The sequence below is a fragment of the Aulostomus chinensis genome, chromosome 15 (genome assembly GCF_037954235.1).
Source record: "Aulostomus chinensis isolate RoL2024-O1b breed Wild chromosome 15, RoL_Achi_v1.0, whole genome shotgun sequence".
Taxonomy (NCBI): Eukaryota; Metazoa; Chordata; class Actinopteri; order Syngnathiformes; family Aulostomidae; genus Aulostomus; species Aulostomus chinensis.
The window spans coordinates 15385221-15407945 of NC_141334.1; the positions used below are offsets into that span (position 1 = coordinate 15385221).

The following is a 22725-nucleotide window of genomic DNA, read 5'->3' on the forward strand; positions in this document are numbered from 1 at the left end:
GAGTGTAATGGGATAGGTATCAAATAGAGATGTAGAAAGATCACGGAGGCAATATGGAATTTCTGATAAGGTCTTTAAGAGTTAAATTCGATTTGATTGATATTTTTTTGAGCAACCTTACGTTTGAAAGTTATCGCCAAGTAAAAATGTAAGGAGACTTCTGAATAGCCCAAATATTAATCAAACGCATATTCATTTATATATTCGATGAAAAAAGTATGTCAACTAAACACAACAAATGAAAGGAAACATATGTATAAATATACATGCACCCCCCCCAAAAAAAAACATACAATGACGTCATCGCATCCAACCAATCAGCGCTATGGGAATCTCTCTCTCTCTCTCTCTCGCTGATCTTTCTCTCTTCGTACGTCCGTGCGTGCGCGCGCGTGTCAACTAGTTGTTGGCTAGCATTAGCTATCAGTTAGCTAGCTTTTCGAAACATTTTAACACAGACACCGTAAATACCAAGGAACCGTAGTCGTTCACCATGAGAGAGGACTTCTGCCCCCGCCGTATGTCTGTCACACTTTCATGCTAAAGGAAGGAAAAGGACCTCCAGGAAACAATGATAAGTTAGCCAACGTTTGGGAAAAGTCAAGCTATATAGCTTCAGTTTTTGGACTGGCGACTGCCTTGCATGCTAGCATCCTAAGAAGGAGAGCTCCGAGATTTTGCAAGGACTTGATGCGGAAGGAGGATATGAGGCAAGCTGGGCAGCTAAAGCTAATTGTAAGCTGTGCTGGGATCCAAATGTGGAAAGCATTTCACTGTGAGCACAATTATCTAATCTATCAAGCTTTGCTAAAGCAGAATTATCTAATGACGGACTACTAGCGTTACCGTTTATCTAGCTATCCGTCGTCAAGCGAAGCTACAGGCAGAAATGTAACGTTACTATAGCTAATGAGAGTGACAGAAACCAGGATGAAATGCTGCCATTGGCGGCCTAGCATTAGCCGGTGACTAGCGTCAAGCAATCCTCTGACATTATCGTTTGTCAGATAGTGTGCTGGTGTTTACTAAAGCTATCGATTACCTTCTCGCACACCCCGGAAAGGCTGAAGGAATCGGTGGCTGATCGGCTCCGATTGATACCTATCATAACAAACACAAAGGGATATTCGTAAGCTAGGCTAAATTGTCTGTTAGCTTGCTAATGTCAGTCAGAAAACTTAATCTAGCTGGGACAACATTGGCCTGGACATGAAAATGGGCTGTTTTAAACTCTGTCATCCCGCTTGAAATCAGAACTATATTTCAAACTGTGTTTTTAGTTCTCGTGTTACTTTTTGTCTTGTTTATAAGTTAGGTTAACGCCTTCTGACAAATATTACTGTGGTTTTAATCGCTGTAGTGTGTGTAGTCACAGTATACTGTAAATATATGGTAGTTTCATATTGTCTTAAAATCGGTCCTTGTGTTAGTGCAAAATTATGGTGTGACCTGATGTTTGGAGTGATGAGTTTACTGATGAGAACAATTTATCTTTCGTAAAACTTATTCAAGAGCAGCTAAAAAGCAAGAGGAAACTAGTTCAATAATGTGTTGAATTTAGGAAGTACACTAAATCAAAGTAGATAGAAAACCTATGTGCAATTTCCAATATAACATAATTAATTGGTTATTGCATAGCTTTTTTGCTGAATGGAGTATTAAAAAGTAGTTTTGTATTTGGAGACAAACCAGTTTTGATCTTTCTTACAGATTAATGTGTTTTTATACATTCAATGGGTTGCCAATGTGCCAAAAAGTCACTCAACTGAGTACTCAACAAGGATTAGGCGAGAGTGTGGCATCATCTGTGCAGGGAGGGAGCACGTACAGGCACCAGAATGTCCGAGGACTCTTGACCTTAACTGAAGTATACATATCCAAGACACAGAACTGTCCTTGATGAAACAGTCTTGGTTAACCTGCCATCCCCAATGGAAGTGCCATCATAGACACAAGACACTGTGGCTCGAACTGCATAGTCTTTTGAGCTACAGCGTTGGAGAAAGTACTTCAGCTTTGGATTCAACCTGAAGGTGGAAATGGGTTCCCAAGCTCTTCAGATATTACGGCAGGGAGTGTGGGCTTCACTCACCGGAGGGTGGTATGTGGACCCTCATCAGAGCACGTTCTCTAACTGCTTCCATCTCTACCTATGGATATTTCTGCTGGCCTTCCCCTTTCTCCTGTACATGGTAAGCAGAACAAATGAGGTGAAAACACAACATTTTCACATCCATTATTAAAAGCATTTGTTCATTAAGGAAAGCTTTATTTACATTGAATGTATCTGTGGCATTGAAAAAATTCATCATAGATGAAGTCTGTTATGTTAAATAACTTAAACATTTTACTTCCCTTTCAACTCCAAATTATTTATTCAAACAGAAATGTTCTTAGACTGGGGCAACTTTCCTGACTAAGATCCTTGGGTATAAAATTCAAGAGAAAAACTCTGATTGTCTTTGGTTGTTTTAATAGTAATCGTGCATATATATCACTGTGTTGTTATATATTTGGTATGTACATTTTTTTCAGTTGGTATTGAATAATTCCCAGCATTCAGCATCCTTCCTTGATCTGCACCACATTGTCTCATTTCCATATTTAATCTCAGCTTCTGTCGATGTCCTTCCTCTCAGGCGCTTCCACCGAGCTTGGTGGTAGCAGGTGTGTACTCTGCTGTGGTGGCAATCTTTTTCACTGCCATTAAAGTGGTCAACTACCGGCTTCATGCTATGTTCGACCTCGGGGAGATTGTAGAGAAGAAGCAGGCCTCACTCACAGCTGAAGCTCCAAGGACAGAAGAAGGAGATGAAGGTTCAGGTGCCCATGATGGGAATCAGCATGGGTGAGAGCATGTTTTTGACACTCATAAATCACATGCTATAGAATGCTGATTCCTGTAATTTTTCTGTTAAACTTCCACAGTGATAGTCATGTTGGTGTAGAGATGACTGTGTTTCGGAAGGTCAATTCAACACCCCCAGTGCGCTGCAGCTCCCAGCACTCTCTGTTTGGATTGAACCAGGTCTCGGTGAGGATTACCATACATAACATTAGCATGGAGCCTCCTTGGTCTTCTTCCTTCATCATTTGAGTAATTCTTCTTTTTCAAAATACGTAGGCCAAATCAGTCATCAGACAGCAGTCTTTATAATTCTCACAAGTCATTTTAGCTAGCAGGAGGTTTAGTGGATCCTGATTTTATCATGGTAATTGCCATTTTAAAGCACCCAATTAATTTTTTTTTCAACTTTTCAGGAGTTCTTGCCCCAGCTTGAGGATGCAGGGGGAACAAAAGGTTAGTATCTGCAGTTTATGTTTGTGTCCTATACATACCATAAACTGCAATATACAGTGTGTAATCTTAAATCGGACAGTGCACCGTCCCTGCACAAATTATTGATAAGGACTACAGTGCGTCTATTCTGTTTTTGATATGCATTACTGCTTTTACAGACATTTTTATTTCCTTTCCCACCAGATATCAAGGAGTTAATGCAGGAGCAAGGAAGCAACAATGTGATTGTTACCTCAGCTCATAGGGAAATGCTGCGGCAGAGTTCCCAGGACACCATTAGTAAGTCTGCTACTGTTCGTATATGTTGAACATTGTGCCCGTATGAAAACAGGTCACACCCAGGGGGCTACAAGCATATGAATAATGAATACATTTTAGCGTAAATTCTCCTTAATTCTGTCCATCTGGACCAACGGTTAGAGTACACCAATTTGTGTGACATGAATACAAGCAGCACTGGGTCCTAAGAGGCAGGATTCAGAGCCCCTGCTTTCCAGGCAGCCTAAATGCAAATGATTTTGATCTCTCTCACTGTCCAGGGGCTCCCAGTGTGGTCCAGTCCTGCATTGTTGCTGCTCTAGGAAATAATTTTCCAGGTCTCATGGGAGTATCTGGAGTGTCTGCTGGATTCGGGGAAGCTGGAGACTGCCTGTCTATACCCCCCTCACCCTCAAGTCAAGAAGATGGAGGAGAGAAAGAACAGTTGCATGAAGTGGAGGAGTTACCTGAACAATTGTCTCAACTTAGTCCAGTGGGAAACGTGCTGGGGGTTTATTCTCCTCTTGGCCCATCCGCTGAATCGGAGAGCCTGGGTGACACTCCCCTTAGTCCTCTTATAAAGAGTAGCTTAAGTGAGGAGCTGAGTGAAAATCTCCTGGGTTTGGGCCTTGACCCTGTGGTGTTTGCACCTGGCACTGAGCACCCAGGTTGCCGTAGTGGGGTGGCACTAGCTGCTGGATCCACGGACAGCTGTTTCAGTGCAGGTGGCGCCACCACAGACCGTGAGACGCTGAGCACTGTTAGCAGCTACCGGAGTGAAAAAACAGATTCCACTCAGCTAGAAAGTCCTTCTTTCAGCCAGCCACGGGCTGTAGATGGGCAGGAGTCTGCCTCAGCGCCTGCAATCGGCTCCAACATCCCTGAGCCTACAGAGGATGCAGCAGGACAGGGTGGCAGCGATACTGACAACTTGTCAGACAGTGTGCTGTTGCGCTCCCCTTCCAAAGATTTTTCTCTCAGCCAGGGGCTAGACAGGACACTTGTTGAAGGAGAGGATTTACCACCTGTACCCTCTGATATTGCACAGCCCCCCCCTTTCCAGAACTCATCCCCTTCAAGTAGTGGCCATTCAGAGGTTTGTGATTTAGACAGAAGTGCCCCTGTCCCTCCTCTACCCCCACCTCGGCAAGCGAATTCAGTGCCCTCAGGGCTGGCCCTGGGTCTAGTGTGTTCTGAGCCTGCTTTGCCCATATCCTCTACCCCCTTCTTACTGTCTGATCAATCTGCTCTGCAAGCCCAGCAGGTTGTACGCCCTAAAGACTTGAAGCTGCTGCGGGCCAGTGGCAGTAGTGTGGGGCACAGGCCAGGCCGAAGGAAAGCTCCCCGAAGGCGAGCTGGAGCAGGAAGTAGTAGCTTTGACTGTGGCTCTTACAGGCGTCACCACAATCATAGACAACACAGAGATTACATCCCAGTGCGTAACCGACTTGGCGCCAAGGCTTACAGTGAAAGTCTGTTTGAGGATTCCAGTGACGAGGACGATGGCAGTGACATGAGTGCTGGCTCTAGCCTGGGATCCCAGCGCCGATACAGCTCAGATGATGACGACGACGATGATGATGACGACTCAAGTTCCTCTACCTCCTGCTATTCTCCAGAACTTGCTAACACTGGCATTACATTACCACTCCCCTCTGCTGCTCAGCTCCCCACTCCAAGGGAAGGGGATTTACCTGAACCTGCTGGCCCCTCACACTCTCGTGCTGCTCAGCGCTCTTCAAGCACAGCTAGTGCTAAGACTCATGCAAGAGTGCTAAGTATGGATGGGGCAGGTGGAAGCCAGAACAACACAGCAGCTCTGCCCTCCACTCTGCTAACAATGCCCTCTACTTCCACTCCTGCACCTCGCACTCTTACCATCTCCAAGTCTGATTTGGAGGCTCGTACTATCCACATAGATAGCTTTCCTGGAACTCATCACCGCCTAGATTCTCTCGGGGGCTCATGGACTGGCAACCAGATGGGTTGGAGGGCAGGAGAGCTGGTTGAAGAGGGAGCTGTGGGAGGAGGTGAGCAGACTGAAATGTAATCACTACCAACTCTTAGCGTGTAATGAACATGTACTGCAGGTACAAGCAGTTGTCCACTACTGCCTGTGTTGCAGTCATGCTCCTCTTTACAACAACACCTCTCAGTTATTCATTATAAACCATTTAACTTGCTGCTTCTCATTTTTAGCCTGAGCTAATTATCACAGGCTGGTTATCATTGTAATGGTTGACAGTGGCAGTTCACGTTACATTTAGCAAATTATTGTGTTGAGTGATTTGATACTCAATTCAGTAACATAGTTGTTCATTTGAAACAGGACTGTGTGCTTGTGTGGTTTAATCAGTTCAAACACTGAGATGTTTCCTCTTTCCAATCATGTAATGGCAGTTTCTCCAGTTCTCTTATGCAAATAAACATATTGGGTTATACATATCATGAATATTAATGGGAGTGGAAATGGAGTGAGCTGTTTGCTTTCATTGCTTACGTTTACATTTGTTTACCCCATTAACGAATTAATATTTGTCTACGCATGAAATGAGCACCCAACCACCACAAACCAGCTTCCTGAGAGAAAGCCCTGAACGTAGTCATGAAAGTTATGGTGGATATTTCCACCTGATGGTTTGAGCTAATAACTGAGGTAGCTCATTCTTTAACGCTACGGTTGACCATCAAAATTAATGTGTCATTAAGCCATATATGCTGTTAACACGGACTCAACGGGGCTTGCAATGCTACAATTTCATTAGTAGTTCATTTGTATTTAGTTTGGCACATTAAATTACACAGTGTACCATAAATGATTTATTTGGACTGTATTTCAATGGCTGCTTTGCATAAAAACTTCCTTGTAAATGCTAGAAGTTGAAATGGTGAAAATGAATGAACAGTGTTACTTAGATGGAAAATTATGTTTGTGTGTGTAATTTATCTGACAAAATAGGATAAATTAGAGCCACTCCACTACCCCTTGTTCAAATTGTCTAGCCATGCATTTTTGCTTGTTAAAATCTGCTGTGTTCCTTTTTAAAGCATCTCATCTACCAGTGCAGACTGTACAGATGAACAGTAATTAGGCTGACACAGAAAACTGTTGTTTCTGCAAATAAAAGGACTTTAGGACTCTGAGGCCCGTGAGACTTAAAAAGGGATTCAAAATACTTCAGATTTGATCAGAAGGCTCAGTGCCATCTCTATCTTGTGTATCTAATTATAACCTTTCTCCAGCTATGGCTTCAGAGGACGCAGGCAAACATGACTCAGTCAGCAGTGTGAAGAGGACCCAAGCCATTCGCAGGAGACACAATGCTGGGACCAACCCTACACCGCCCCCATCCACCATGGGATCCCCCCCCAGGTCAGAAGACTAATCTAACTGAGGATTGTAGTTGATTTCTCTCCTCAGCGTCTTGTCAACATCCCGACTTAGTCTGCATTAGTCTAAGCTATTGGCAAGCTTACAGTGTAAGTCATGTAGGAATTAATAATACTAATACTGATTAAAATTGCTGCTAGCTGCTACTTTAGGGGGAGGTTTGCAAACAATCAATACACTTATCAACTCTGGGGAAATAATTAATAAAGCATTAACTAACTGAAAGTGTCAGTAAGGGCCGAGTGAGACATGGCACTATGATTATAAGAACATGACAATATATCAATGATGTCTTGTTTTTTTTTTATTTGTTCCTGTAGTCTCCAGGACCTCCAAAGGGCTCGGACCTCCTCCCACTCACGGACTCGCACACTTCCCTCTGCCTTACAGTTTGCCTCCTCGCTCCTGTTACCCCGCAGCGGCATCCACGAGGCCTCCACGTTTGACGACACATCAGAGGGGGCAGTGCACTATTTCTTTGATGAAAGTGGTAAGTTATTGGCTTTAAGGTAATAAATTCCAGTCCTAGAAAAGCACCTTCTCTATTCTTTGTCAAGAATTCGATGAAGACATGGATACAACTCTTATGTCTGTATTTTGGATATTAAGGGAGGAGAGTGCACTTGCACAATGTTCCATGATGACACCAAAATAGAATCATTGAACTATTTTGGGTACTTTACATCTAATATTGTATGTTCTTGTGAGCAACCACTGTATGTTTGAAGTTTTCCCTTTTCTGTGTTGTTTATGCAATTAAAATAAAGGGGAAAAAAAACATCTGCTCTTTTTGAAAAGTTTCTCATGTTGGTTTTGTATGTGTTATGTAACAGGAGTGAAGAGGTCCTACACATTTGGACCTGCTGGAGGTGGCTATGAGGACCCAGTTCAGTAAGTTATAAAGGTTTTACCACTACATTGTCTGTGTCTCCAAGACTATAAGACTTTTTGCTATTAGAAACGTGTTATTAAAATGTATTATTGATGTCATGCTTGCAGGGAAAGGGAGAGACAGTCCCAGTCTTCAAGCTTCACCTCCACTGAGGTCCAGGAAGGGGCTCCAGTCCTGTCCATGCTTCAACCTAGACCTGTGGTGTTACAGGGCATGCAGGTGCGCAGGGTGCCTCTGGAAATGCCTGAGGTAAGTAGCCTCTGGTGTTTCACGTGTTCTAGGTAGCATGTCATTTGAACAGGCCATGACTCTACCATCGACAGAGAAAAAAAATCACACATTTTCCTGATCAAATATTTCTTGCCTCACCTCCAGCTTGATCTGGATCACGAGTCTCTACAAGAGTCCCAGGAAAACACACTGATGATTGAGGAGAAGGCCAAACCCAAACAGTACTATCGCTTTTGGGTGCTTCCTGGGAAGTGGCTCAGAGTTCGATATGATCGGTTGGCTCTTCTGGCTCTGTTGGACAGGTAAGCCAGACTGTGGAGGAGAATGACTTTGACTAAGAGGAAATGACTAAAATACACAACTCCATGTGAGTATTTTGCCGTGCTTTTTTATCTGTTCTGTGTAGATTAAAGAAAATGCTTGTCTTTTTTTAAAACAAATAGCATTCTCTGTTGTGTATGATGTCTTCTTTCCAAAAAAATTAACCAGTGTGTTATATAAATATGCATTGAGCATAGAGAAACATCTCACTGGTGACTGTGAAACCAGTCGGTCAGTCAGTCAGTCAGCATGAATCACTTCATATGAATCACTCCTGAAAAATCCAGACAGAATGACAGAATTAGTTACTCATGTAAGCAAATATCCCACCCTAGACAGCCTCTTCGATGGCTGACAGTTTGATAATATTCAGTGTAGACTGTATATTTTCACAAATATTTGAGATGATAATAGAGGGCAGGACAATAGCAGTAGGCAGCTATCAAGAAGCTTCTGGGATTGACAAGTCAGGCTGTGACGTGAAGAGGCTTACATATTTATTCACAACTGTCAGAGGTAGTAATGCATCATAAATTACAGGATCTACTGCTCGCTCCTCTCAGGTCGCACACAAACACTTGACACGCAGTCCTAAACTTGACTGTGAACCCAGTGTGTAATAATGATGATGACATAACTTTTCCACCTTCAGTATGTCATTTCTGGCTATAGATGTGACTTGGTGGTGTTTAATAAATACCACGATATTTTTACAGAGATCAATGAGACTTTGAGGTTGAAACATCAGTGTCATTTCAATATTTTTTTCTTGTTCACCCAGAAACCGCCGTGTGGGAGAGAACGTGTTTGCTGTGGTGCTGGCCAGTCTGGTGGCCTTCCTGGGGTTTCAACTGTTGCTCAAGGGCTTTTTCAGGGACATCTGGGTCTTCCAGTTCTGCCTGGTTATTGCTAGCTGCCAGTACTCCTTACTCAAGGTACCTTGTTCCTAGATGTATTAGTAATACTAGTTTATATTTATCACTGTGCAGACACTAGGATTTTATGAGTCACGGGTCTTTTTATGTGTTGTGCTAACTCGTTACACGCCAAGTGCTCTTTGGTCAACTCTGCTTTTGTTCAATGCCAGTGACTCAAACGAGATGGCCGCGTCCTCGAAAATATTGGCTAATATTGGTAGCCTGTTTCTGGTTCAACATTCTAAGCCCAGCTTTACAGAGTTGATTGTATTTTTGCTCATCTTTCATCATGCAGGTTTTTCTTCTAAGTTGTAAAATCAACTCCTTTGTTTCAGAGTGTACAACCAGATGCAGCCTCGCCCATGCACGTGAGTTCTGTGTTCAAATTGATGTGTTTGGATGTTTTCAGGGCATTAAGTAAAAGAACCTTGTCATCGTGATATTGTGTATAATGCTTTGTGTTGTTAACAGGGTCACAACTGGATCATTGTGTACAGCCGGCCAGTCTACTTCTGCTTGTGCTGTGTGATGATCTGGATCTTTGACTTGTCTGGGCACTCTGACAACCTGCAGCCCTTCTCCCTCTATGGCGTCACCTTTTTCTCCGCACACTTCTTGCTCTGTGTCAGGGATATGCTCCTTGGTTAGTCTTTACATTGGAATACTATGTTTGATAAGATAGTAGCATAAAATCTTAACAAAATGTGTTTTACTGCTGCATTATTTGTGGATGCAGTAGCGCTCTGAGTTTTATTTATACCCCTCTGATGAATGTGTATTTGGTGTGTGTGTGTGTGTTTTTGTGTTGTTGTTTTTTTTAACCTTTTGTCTCCCTTTTCCAACAGTGTTTGCCTTGTGTTTCCCGGTCATTTTCCTGTTTGGGTTGCTACCTCAGGTCAATACCTTTGTGATGTGTCTATTGGAGCAGATCGACATGCACATTTTCGGTGGAACTGGTAAGAACATGGCTTCACATAACGATGATGTGTGGAATCAGGGAGACCTGCCTCTTCAGAACCTGCACCTGTGTTTGTATTAGTCATAATCGGTGTGTCTGTCCTCCTCAGCCACCACCAGCCCCCTCTCGTCTCTGTTCAGCCTCATACGCAGTGTGTTGGTGGCTGCTCTGCTGTATGGATTTTGCCTTGGTGCCATCAACGTAAGTGGAATAACTATGACTGTTGTATTGTTGTGGTGTGGGATCTCTGTCTCAGAAGTTAATTCATATTTCTTCCCTGTAGGCTCCGTGGGGTGAAGCTCACGTGCCAGTACTGTTCTCTGTGTTTTGCGGCCTGCTGCTGGCCTTATCCTACCACCTCAGCCGTCAAAGCAGCGATCCCACCATCCTGTGGTCTGTGTTTAATTTCACATTGTCATTAATTACGTACGTCCATGAAAGCTGCATAGCTTTAACCAGCCTTAACATCAAGCACAGTATTATTTTTCATTTACACTTGTCTGATTAAAGGTATTTCATTAAGTCACAAATATTCAGTGTATTTATTTATGTATCAATTTTCTACTTGACATTTGAAACTGTGTCTTCCAGCCAGCAGTTCTCATGATTCCCATCTGTATGTGTTTTTCTCCACTTGCATCAGGTCACTGGTGAGGTCTAAACTATTCCCAGAGCTGGAGAACCGAACACCAGAAGAACCCCCTGTGGAGATCAAGGACCCTCTTCCTGAGAAGCTGCGTAACTCTGTGGTACATACATCACTGCTGCCTCGACTGCACAGGAGAGTTTCATTTTCGATTTCAGACTGTCATTAATTTTAAAGATGTATCCTTGTGGCCTGTATCTTTTATAGAAAGAGATTCTTCATTCAGATCTCGTCATGTGTCCCCTCATGGCGGTGATTACCTTCGCCATCAGTGCCAGCACAGTTTTCATCGCTCTTCAGGTTAGTTGGAGCCAAGTTTGTGATACTGTTCCAACAACCCTTTTTCTCAAAGAATTTTTGTGACAAATGTCCACGGACTTCATGCTCGGTTTCCTCTTTTTGCTCTTGACCCACAGCCTGCTCTCAGCTTTGTCTTGTACATCCTGGCCGGAGTTGTAGGCTTCATTACACACTATCTCCTGCCTCAGCTCCGCAAACAGCTGCCTTGGTTCTGCCTGGCTCACCCCGTGCTTCGTTCCAGAGAGTACAGTCAGTTTGAGGTCCGAGGTGAGGTGTCTCATTTCTCTTTGATCTTCTCTCTCACAGAAATAAGATACGTTAAATCTGCTCAAGAAAATAAGGAAACATATGAGATGAACGACTTAAGCGTCTCCACCTGGAAACATTTCTGTGGATTAATAGAAATACGGCAAGATCTCAAGCCGAAATGCTGTTAAGAAAAATATTACACCACTGGGGGGGCTGCAAGAGTATCCGATTATCTTTCTGTCAATCAATACTACTGATTAATAAGACTGTCTCTACATCAACACTTATGCAGCTTCATTCAGACCACAGCAACTAACATAGTTTCTGGTATTAACAGCAAGTGTAGTTGTTTGATATTACTATTTCAGGAGTCACGATGCAGCAAAACAAACTCCTGAATTTTTAATGAAGATTGTTTTTTTTTTCCCCTGTTAAATACCTTTAAAGCTTCATCAGTCAACAAATGTTGCCACCAACACCTTATTTTTTTTTAGTCCATAACATCCGCAATTTGCTATTAGAGGTCCATGGACTCAAACACTGTGTTAGCTCATATGGTGAGAGTGGCTTAAAAGACATTTATTTCAATGAAAATCTTCAAGATTATTACTTAGAATAATTTTCTGCTGCATTTCTTTGACAGCTGTGGAAAGCTTCTGGAGAAACATGCGGGGGAATTGAGAGTCGGCCTTTGAATTGCCTTGAAGTGTGTAAAATTGTTTTGCTGTCTGTCTTCCCCAGATGCTGCTCAGTTGATGTGGTTTGAGAAGCTGTATGCATGGCTTCAGTGTGTGGAGAAATATTTCATCTACCCCGCCGTTGTGCTCAACTCCCTGACGACAGAAGCTCGTACTGTGGGCCAGAATTATAAAGAACTGGACATCTAGTAAGCGCCGCCTTTCTGTCACCAAACTGTTTCCTTTTCATGTTCTCTGTCTCTGCTCCCTCAATATGTACTGTTAAGTAGTGTGTGTTGAATTAATAGAAATGCATGACCTCCCCCAGGTGTATGATATTTGGCAGGTGGTGCTCAGTATAGCAAGACATATAAGATGACCTTTATTTCTTTGTATATTCTTACCACATTTCAACCAGTAGACCAGCCAGTCTGCACTGTGGTCTGTTTAAAGTTTTCATATCTACAGTTAAGCCGCATGTGTCATTTTGTATCATTTTGTATCATTGATATCCCCTCACTGTCTCTTTCTTGACCCCATCCAGCAGCCGAGCGCTCTTCATCTCAGTAGCAGGCATGAAGTTGTTGCGTTCATCCTTCTGTGCCCCATCGCAGCAGTACGTCACGCTGTGCTTCACCACGCTCTTCTTCCACTTCGACTACCCACACTTCTCAGAGACCTTCTTAATTGACTACTACTTCATGTCCATTCTTTTCAGCAAGGTTAGACACTCTCTCTCTTATTGTCACATGGATGTTTTGATCACCAGTGATGAAAAATGATTTATTCTGGATGGTGTGTAGAGTAAATGTTTGCTTTGATTTCTCAGATGTGGGACCTGCTGTACAAGCTGCGCTTTGTGTTGACTTACATCGCCCCCTGGCAGATCACCTGGGGCTCAGCTTTCCACGCCTTCGCACAACCATTTGCTGTGCCCCGTATCCTTCACTATGTTTGATATTGGCATGGTAATGATCACATCATGAAAAGATATAAAGCACCACCCTGTGCGATGACCTCAAAATGAAGACTTGCTTTTTTATTAACAAGATGCCCTTAACTCGTTTTGCCTCAGACTCTGCTGTGCTTTTTGTCCAGGCCATCTTTTCTGCCGTCTTTTCTACTCCTCTCAATCCTGTCCTAGGCAGTGCTGTGTTTGTCACCTCATATACCAGACCTGTTAAATTCTGGGAGCGAGACTACAAGTATTTTTTTTTTTTTTTAAGCAGGCTTTAATGTTAAACTACGTTACCCAGTCCAACTGGAGTCTTTATTTCATTCATAATATTTTGTCTTGTTTGCAGCACCAAGCGGGTCGATCATTCAAACACCAGGCTTGCCACTCAGTTAGACCGTAACCCAGGTAAGTGCCTCTACATTCTACCCATGCACGTCGTCATCTCAGTCTCGTATTTGTTGTCATCCTGTAGCGATGCTGATGGTGTTTCCTTTGCTCTAAAGGTGCTGACGACAACAACCTGAACTCCATTTTCTATGAGCACCTGACACGCTCTTTGCAGCACAGCCTGTGTGGAGACCTGCTGCTTGGCCGCTGGGGCAACTACAACACGGGCGACTGCTTCATCCTCGCTTCAGACTACCTCAACGCTCTGGTGCACATCATTGAGATTGGCAACGGCCTTGTCACCTTCCAGCTGAGGGGTCTTGAGTTCAGAGGTCAGCAGTGAGCGATGATGGGGTTGTTGTGTTGGAGATGTCGCATGAGCTCAATGTTTGGACACTGACTTGTATAAATATCCTCAGCTATTTAGAGAAATTAGGCCATTACAGCTCAGTTAATGGTATTCATGTAGAAAGAAGCAAGTGACAGGGTCAAGCCTCTCTGTGTCTGAAACAGTCTGGATTTTTGTTATTGAATATTCATTTAATCTTCTTACACTATATTTTCATTTTTCTGAAAAAAGATCAGTGTTACTGCCCCATTTTAAGCAGTTTAAGAACTGGATGTTGGGTTCAACTCTAAAAGGTTTTACTTCAGACTCTTACCCAAAAGAGTTGATGTTTTCTTGTATTTATTTTTTAAATTTCAATTATAGATTGTATTGAATTTGCTGCCTCCAGGTACCTACTGTCAGCAGAGGGAGGTGGAGGCCATCACTGAGGGAGTGGAGGAGGACGAGGGCTGCTGCTGCTGTGAGCCCGGTCACCTACCCCACATGCTGTCATTCAATGCTGCCTTCGGACAGCGCTGGCTAGCCTGGGAGGTGGCTGCTACCAAGTATGTTCTAGAGGGCTACAGCATCAGTGACAACAATGCCGCCTCCATGTTGCAAGTATTCGACCTGCGTAAGATCCTCATCACATACTATGTCAAGGTAAGCAGCTCTGGCTTCTTTGCCACTGAACTGTGTTACTGCAATGTTTTATTTCCTTTGTTACATTTATTGAGTTCAGGCCAGGCGATGACCAATCACAGTTGATTCAACATTTGATATCAAACACCAGTAAATCCTTACAGCTTGTTAGCCTGATGAACTGTAGTGGTGAATAAGATTGTAGCCTTGGAGCTGAATGTAAACAGCTCACTGATTCAATCATTTGGATCATGGGTATTTTCCTTGAACAGAGCATCATTTACTATGTGAGCCGGTCTCCAAAGCTGGAAGAGTGGCTGACTAATGAGACCATTCAGGAGGCCCTGCGTCCTTGTCTGGGACCCAACTACGTAGACAGCGACCCAACCTTCAACCTGAACATTGATGAGGACTATGACCACAGGGCCTCTGGCATTACACCCTCCTCATTCTGCATGGTTTACGTGGACTGGATTCAGTATTGCAACAGCCGGCGGCAAACGGTTTGATTCTATTTACTATTTACTCCAGACCCCATGGTTTGTTTGTTTGCTCCAGCCAAAAAAAGCCTGCCTGCCAATTGTTTGGAAAGACATGTAAAACCACATGCATCACTCTGCAGATGAATAGATTAGGGTGAGAATGTGTCGGCTGCTGTTAGCTTATGAATAACAGCTGGATCTGCTTGTTAAGTCAGGATAACTTAAGGCCAGTTCCACAACAAGCAACAGATAAACATATAATGTGTTTTACTGATTGACAGCTATATTTGGTCATTTCAAACTTCATTCTGATCCATCCTGAGCATCATTCATTTTAACACCTCCACCTGTCTTCGCGTTGTAGCCTGTGACTAGTGAAAGAGATTCTCCACTCGTCAGTCTCTGTTTCGGGTTGTGTATCCTGGGAAGAAGAGCCCTGGGCACTGCATCTCACAGCATGTCTGCAAGGTGAGCCCACCAGGTCATACCACCATGTCTCTTCCTGAGAATACATGTCCCAGTGAGATGCAGGAGTTGATATTTCTTTTTTGCTGATTGACAGCTTGGAGCCATTCCTCTATGGCCTCCATGCACTCTTCAAGGGAGACTTTCGTATCACGTCTCCCCGGGATGAATGGGTGTTTGCAGATATGGATCTGTTGAATCGAGTTGTGGCACCGGGAGTGCGGATGTCCCTCAAATTGCATCAGGTAGCATTTATCACTGCAGCTAGAAGAAAAACTATCCCTTGTGTTATAATAATGACTCTCAAACCCTGTTTTCTATGTTTCCCCCAGGACCACTTTACATCTCCAGATGAGTATGAAGATCCGATGGTCCTGTATGACGCCATTACTGCCAACGAGGAAAAGATGTTGATATCACACGAAGGCGACCCCGTTTGGCGCAGTGCTATTCTAGCAAACATGCCCTCACTGCTGGCACTGCGTCACATCATGGATGACGGCAGCGATGAGTACAAGATCATCATGCTCAATAAGCGGTTTCTCAGCTTCCGGGTCATCAAGGTCTCAACTCTTATTTTTTGCTATTCATCATTTGATTGTTTGTTTTTCTGGTTACTCATTTCCTGGCTGGCCTATTTGCCCTGACCAACCTTTGTGCTGCCTACTACAGGTCAACAGAGAGTGCGTACGCGGGCTGTGGGCGGGGCAACAGCAGGAGCTGGTCTTCCTGCGCAATCGGAACCCAGAGCGCGGCAGCATTCAAAACGCCAAACAAGCCCTGAGGAATATGATTAACTCTTCATGTGACCAGCCCATTGGATACCCCATCTATGTTTCCCCCCTCACCACCTCCTACGCTGGGGGGCACTGCCAGCTGCGGTCCGTGTGGGGAGGACCCGTGAGCCCACACAACATCTACAACTGGCTCATCAACAGCTGGGACAGGTACATGGTGGGAGCCTGGGTGACTAACAGGAATCTTGGGGTGAAGGTTTTAATTATAAAACGTCTTTCTGCAGATTACAAAAAGGCTGTGGTGCCGGTTGTAACAGCGGAGGAAACATAGAGGACTCAGACTGCGGCGGGGGCTCAGCCTCCATCTCTACCAATCCTGTAGTTCACACCACTCAGAGTACGCCGGCCTCCAGCCTCCCTCAGCCGCACATCACCACTGTCCAGCCCTCCCTGGGTAAGACCTGCCATGAGAGCCTCGCTCAGCAGTCAGTTAGAGAGAAAGTTATCAACTGCAGCTGCAAATGCTGCCTCCATCTCACTATCTGCTGACCTGATTATTATTTTTCTGTATGTGGTTCCTGTCAAATCCTCTAACTGAGAACAGCAGGAGATATTTTCTCTGGTGGAGTTGTGGGAATTTCTTTGCTCCTCAATTTGCCTCGTCAACTTCCGATGGTGGAAAATATTAGCTTGAAGGAAAAGAGTTGCAGCCACAATGCATGAATGGATTAAACTACCATGCCAACATTTTGGTAACTCAATAAACCAACTTTCTTGCATCCTTTTACAAGTCGAGTCTTGAACAATTGGGGGGGGGGGGGGGGGGGTGTTCCGCCAGTTTGACGAGTGGAATCTCTCAGTCTGGAAAGGTTTAAAACTTCCTTTACAGACGGACTTGTGGTGTCCGTCAGCTGTCTGGTATGATGGGCAATTATTACGCTGATGTAGCACCATGAAAGCTTCAGCAGGAAAGTGAACACACACACACACACACACACATCTTTGAAAATATCCCTACCTTTGCAGACGAGCATAATGAATAGAATCTCGTTTCAAATTGCCATTTTTTTGGCGTCAGAAAATAAATGTTCAACCAGAGAGAACCACAATAAGAAGAGGTTTTTTTTTTTAAACTTTTTTTAAAGTATTTTCTCGGGTGTGACTGTAAATTTGTGACAGACTTTTCCCACTCTGCTTGTGCTACAAGACCGGATTTTCAGGTTCAACACGTTGTTAAGCTAAATAGAAATAATGAACTGGTCTTTGTGTGTCTCAGGTACCGACAACCCTGTAGGTCCGACCCAGAACTGGCCTCATCACCCCCAACCCCTCCCACTAGCTCTGCTCAGCCAGTCAGAGGGCAGGATGGAGGCGGGACTGCTCACATCCCTCCAGCGAACCTCCTCCATCCAGGGCTTGCTGGGTCAGCAGCTGTCCAACTCTCAGCTCTCCTTCAGCAGCTCTTTAGCTCCACCTTCTCTTCCAGGACCAGACCGCTTCTGTCCGGGGAACCTTTTAGAAAACTCGGGACACAGAACAGGCCAGCGGGCTGGCCTGGGTCAGGGCGGCAGCTTACACTATGAGAGTCATTTTGGCAAGTGGAGTTTTTCAGGCAGGAAGGGTTTTAATGGACCGGCTGCAGTGGAGGGGGAGGGAGGAGCAGCACCGACCATACGCACACAGGTGGGTCACCGGCCTGCTGAGGCTCCCGGGAGTCTTTGCAAGCACAGAACATCTAAGTTTGGCGACGCCGTTGTGATCGGTGTGGTTCAAGTTCAGCTGACTGATTGATTTTGGCTTGTAAATCATACAAATGAGTCTGTAAAAGTGTTCTGAACAACGTTGTAAACACTTTCTCATGATAGATTACAGCTGTGTGAAATGTCTCTCTGTTGATCAGACTCGATGCTCGCCACAGCCTGTCTTGTCAGTTTTTTTTCCCATTAATACGCAACTAAATAAAGATTGTATATCTGCCCTTCCCTTGTACAGCCTACTCCCCCTGCACCCCTTCAAGAGGCCAGTCCAACACAAGATCCTCTGGGAGCCACTCAGACAATGGATCCCAGCCTGCTGAGTGCAGGGGACCCTCCTACCCCGCGAGAAGAATCCACAGAGCTGCCTTTACTTGAGCACCTGCGCTGAGTCTGCACCGGGAGACCCCCGTGTGAGATTCCCCGCAGTGAAAGCACACTGCGGTGGACCCTGGAAGGGGCCTTCGACTCATTCCACCAATCCCTCTTTTGCTAACTCAGAGCATCGCGATCTGTAGATCCTCAAAAGGAAAGTCAACCTCCTCCTTCGATCACCCTACTCCTTGTCAGCCAAAGGAGCGAAACATCTGACAGTGACACGTCCGATCACGAATGATTTCAGCCAACCAGTTTATTCCAAAGTCAGTTTCATCATAAGGCCTGTTGATAAACTCATCCTTCTTTTGACAAAGGGACACTCGATGTTTTTTTTGGACGACCTTTTGGTTGTCATAGTAACAGGCCAGAAAGGCCAGTGCAATGATAAGGGATATTTTGCTTGAGGATTGTTTATTTTTCTATACTGGAAAATGGAGTATCGCCTCTGACTTTCTCTCACTTGCAGCGGCAGGTTGTTTTGTTTTATTTTAGTTGCAAATATCCTCTAGATTGTTGCTGTATGTACAGGTGAAGGATTTGCGGATACCATGATGAGCCTTGTTTAGAATTCTTCACTTAACCATTCTTACCGAAAATGTATCGATACATATTGACCAGTGTCAGCAGCCTCCACGTCCTCTCCTCTGCACATTAAAACATATTCAACAAGGGAAGAACCCCCCCCACACACACACACACACACACACACACACACACACACAAACACACTCCCCACCAAAATGTTCTCTGGCCTGACGACAGAGGTGCCTCACTACATCGACACGTCTGTCCCGGACACACTCCCTTCACGCCAGCCGACACATGGTGCTTGGACCGCTTGTTTACAGTCTATTTAGGCCTAGACGCTCGTCCTGAGTGTGGACTGAGCTGACGCTCGTGCGCCAGGATCACGTGGAGGTGGAGGAGGAGGAGGAGGAGGAGGAAGAAGATTCCCAGCTTTGAGAATTGTGTTGATCACAAACTACGAACTGGGAGCTTATTGTTTTAATGAGAGGAGTATTCTTTTTTTTGTTTGTTTTTTTTCTTGTTTTACTTTACTTGAAGTGTCTCGGTGTTTTTAGGTGCACTGAGCTCATTTGCTTTGGCTGAGCAGTCAGTGACGCCCTCTCAGATCAGATCCAGTCAGCTGGCCACTTCCTGACCAGCAGGAAGTCAGGCTGCTTTAAATGGGGCGGCGTTTTCTTTGCCTCCAGTATGGCCCCTCCCTTTACTAGACTACTGCTTCTGCATCTCCTGCTACTACTTATATACCCACTACTACTGCTGTTTCTACCATTAAATCCAGCGTTTTAGTTGGACATCAAGTTGATTTAAATACTGAAAGCAAAGGTGGAATATTTATTTGATGAATATTGTCTTACAGATATCGTTAATGGGGTTTGTTTATATGGTGTGCTGATATAACGGATTGGCAATCTGCCTTCTGTCAACTGTAACCCCCCCCCCCCCCCCCCCCCCCAAAATTTGTTTGGTGTCATCACATTTGTATCATCTCACCAGTGTGTTGCATAACTGGAAGTACTCCTTTTCCCACTCTAGCACTCTTTGGTTCTGCAAAAAAAAAAAAAAATTCAAAATAGTCTGCGTTTCCTCACGTGCACAGTTTTCTGTGGTGGTGGGATGATTCTGACGTGACTGCGTGCCATAGCCAGTAGAATCCTGCTTTTCTTCTCACCAAATCATCTCTCAGAGGTGGTGTCCCCCCAAACACACACATACACACCCACCCACCCAAGAGTAGGTGAACAGTGGCCAGCGTTTTCTCAGGGTCTGAAGCGGGAACGACTTCTTTTTTTTTCCTCAAAGAGAGAAAACTGAAAGAGGGATCGGAAAAATAAGTAGTAAAACGTTACTGAGGGTGGCGGAGTTCAGGGTCCCGTTCAAGATGCCTCCTTCACAGTTTATTTTAATGCTCTCTGGGTGAGAACACTGCATGCTGTCAAATCCACACATTTGTTAAATCACTCAACTGTTTTTCTCCCCCACATTCAGCTCCTTTGAACATCCCAACAAGGGACACGCAACCTTTTTCTTTCATGTTTTTAGCAGCCCTGAGATTCCTGTCGGTCTGGGCTGTGAAGAAGCTCCGGCAGGTGAAAAGTGCATCCCTCTCTAAACACTAAAGTAGCTCCCTCGACTCAGGAAAAAAACAGACTTTCTGATCAGTGCTGTCTTTTCTCCTCGTTCATCTTGTATCCAAAGCAACAGGGAGTCCTCCTTGTTTTTGTTTCCCTTTGCCGGGAGTGAGGAAAGCACAACGGTCAGACCTGGGTATCAATAAAAAAAAAAAAAAAGGGATTTCTTAATCTCTTAAAATGTGTACAGCATGTTTCATATATAAATATATATTTAAAGTATAAATCTATTTTATTATTATTGGATTTTTTTTTTCTTTTACATTTAAAAAGGTTCTGAGGAGGGACTCTTGTTTACCATCAGAGGGGAGATCTTCACATAGAAATGTGCAGTTTGGGAAGAATTGGATAATACTTCTTTTGCACAGATTTATCATACACCATCCCACTTTATCGTTTTATTATTTTAGTTAATTCTGGAAGGGGGGTCTTTTATTTAAGAACTTTAAGTCGATGTTCAATGTTATGTACAGTTTTTTATGTGATTTTCTTTCTCCTAATTAAATTAAAGATTTTTTTTTGTGTCTTTGTTTGCAAATCAACTTGCTGTGAGTGATTTAGTTTTTTTTCTTCTTCGGGACATTTCCTGAGACTTAATATATTTAACTTTTCCAAGTTTAAATTTCTGTTTATTCAAAATGTTCAAAGTTCCCTCCTCGAGACTGCGGTTGCTCGTGATGATTTATAGGATGATTAATTTCACTCAATTTCCACAAAAAACTTTATGTTGTGGGCGACACGGTGGTGCAGTGGTCAGCACTGTCCCCTCACAGCAAGAAGGTTCCAGGTTCCAGTCCCGGCTCCATCACGGGATCTTCCTGTGTGGAGTCTCCATGTTCTCCTGTTCCTGTGTGGGTTCTCTCTGGTACTCCAGCTTCCTCCCACAGTCCAAAGACATCAAGAGAGGACGAGGCTGATTGATACTCTAAATTGACCGTAGGTGTGACTGAGTGTGAATGGTTGTCTGTCTCTATGTGTTGGCCCTGTGATGGACTGGTGACCTGTCCAGGGTGAACCCCGCCTCACACCTGAAGGCTGCGGGGATAGGCTCCACCCCCCTGCGACCCTTAACAGGATAAGTGATAGAAAATGGATGGAACTTTATGTTCAAACCACATGTACCAAGAGTATTTAAACAAGGCTTCTAGAGGCTGAATCCATGCTGGAAACATACAAGCGTGTCTGTAAGTGCTTGAATGATGTGAGAGTTGACGGAGCACTTCGCCGTCCCTCAATGGAAGCAGGTCTCTGATGCTGATGCTCTTCAATGGCACAGCAGAGCCTTCATCAGGAGCCCCACGCCCGCGAGGGGAGAGAAAAAAAAGATGTCACAAATGTGACCTTGATAGGAAACATGTTCTACCGCTCAGTGATTAAAAAGACATAATTCTTAGGTAAAAAATGGGGCCTGATGGCTGAGTCTGTAATACTAGAAGTAATTAATACACACCCAAGAAGTAAACTTCTTCAGTAATTTAATCAGGTGGCACATTGTACGTGACGTATGTGATGTACTGTTGGCACTATTGAATTAGAAATGTCAAAAAAACAAAAAAAACTTAAGCTGGGAACTTGAACACCATTTGCTTGTGGCCTACAGCCCGCAGAATTATCACAACGTTTGTGGTATTTTATCTCAGAATTCAGAATTTTTATTTTTTTAATGTTGCCCTTAAAATTATGACCTACCATGGGAACATTTGAAAATGATCAGGGGAAAGGTTTTTGTTTTCCTTTTTGTTTTTAGTTTTACTGGCAGAAAAGACCTCCCGTGTCAGAGAGTCTCTCCTGGTCTGTTTTCTTAAAGTTCGGTGTAAGTGTGTGTTTTTTCAACACACTTGAAAACCTTCTATTTAAGGATCCTGTTGCTGGAAAGGCAGGGGTGTGATGGACTGTTTAATCGCACCTCCTCAGATCTGAACTGGAACAAATCGAGTCTGTTGGCATTTGATCCTCCTGCAGCAGTCTGTGTTTTTCTCTGCTCTGCTGGCAGGAGGATGTCTGCTCTGTCGCGGGGATCAGACTCCACGGCCCGTTGCGGTCGACACAGAGCTGTTTCTCAGCCGCATGACGGGTGGAGTGTGTGGGTCACTGGCCTCCACCTCCTCTCTTAGTCTCTTGACTAGTTTTCTACAGCTTCTAACTATAGCTTCAGTTTGGCCAGTTAGAGCTTCTATTTTTGCCGTTCTCTACGTAAAAGCCTCGAGAAAGTAAATTTTGAGGATAAAGAATTAGAAATGTATGCTGAAAAAAACAAAGATGGAGCCTCGTCCTTCAGTGAATTGTGCTTTCACAGG

The 22725-nt window shown here is 44.1% G+C and overlaps 1 protein-coding gene across 3 annotated transcripts; it reads left to right on the top strand.

Annotated features, from left to right (window-relative positions):
• Positions 1-367: 367 nt before the first annotated feature.
• On the top strand, positions 368-21166 carry LOC147248909 (pecanex-like protein 3). 3 transcript variants are annotated; one of them, XM_086226095.1, is made up of 36 exons: positions 368-775; positions 1711-2192; positions 2640-2848; positions 2929-3034; positions 3262-3301; positions 3485-3580; positions 3841-5589; positions 6803-6932; positions 7271-7440; positions 7784-7841; positions 7950-8091; positions 8218-8375; positions 9176-9329; positions 9647-9679; positions 9783-9954; positions 10157-10267; positions 10379-10470; positions 10553-10662; positions 10913-11018; positions 11123-11215; positions 11332-11482; positions 12206-12350; positions 12686-12863; positions 12971-13079; positions 13217-13346; positions 13446-13504; positions 13603-13818; positions 14224-14477; positions 14729-14959; positions 15303-15406; positions 15501-15648; positions 15736-15966; positions 16076-16350; positions 16425-16594; positions 17417-17823; positions 18133-21166. In XM_086226095.1, exons 2-36 carry the CDS (start codon positions 2040-2042, stop codon positions 18283-18285), a joined length of 6843 nt encoding a protein of 2280 aa, XP_086082221.1. In that variant the 5' UTR covers positions 368-775; positions 1711-2039; the 3' UTR covers positions 18286-21166. The 3 variants fall into 3 exon arrangements, with proteins under 3 accessions (XP_086082221.1, XP_086082222.1, XP_086082220.1); XM_086226096.1 differs by having other exon boundaries at positions 368-735; XM_086226094.1 differs by having other exon boundaries at positions 368-2192.
• Positions 21167-22725: the final 1559 nt, after the last annotated feature.

Excerpts from the sequence above, each read along its gene's own strand:
- LOC147248909 (XM_086226094.1), top strand. The coding sequence starts at position 2,040 with ATGGGTTCCCAAGCTCTTCAGATATTACGGCAGGGAGTGTGGGCTTCA. Across the intron at positions 8,092-8,217 it reads TGCCTCTGGAAATGCCTGAG|CTTGATCTGGATCACGAGTC; the intron begins GTAAGTAGCCTC and ends CCTCACCTCCAG. Across the intron at positions 12,351-12,685 it reads TATAAAGAACTGGACATCTA|CAGCCGAGCGCTCTTCATCT; the intron begins GTAAGCGCCGCC and ends GACCCCATCCAG.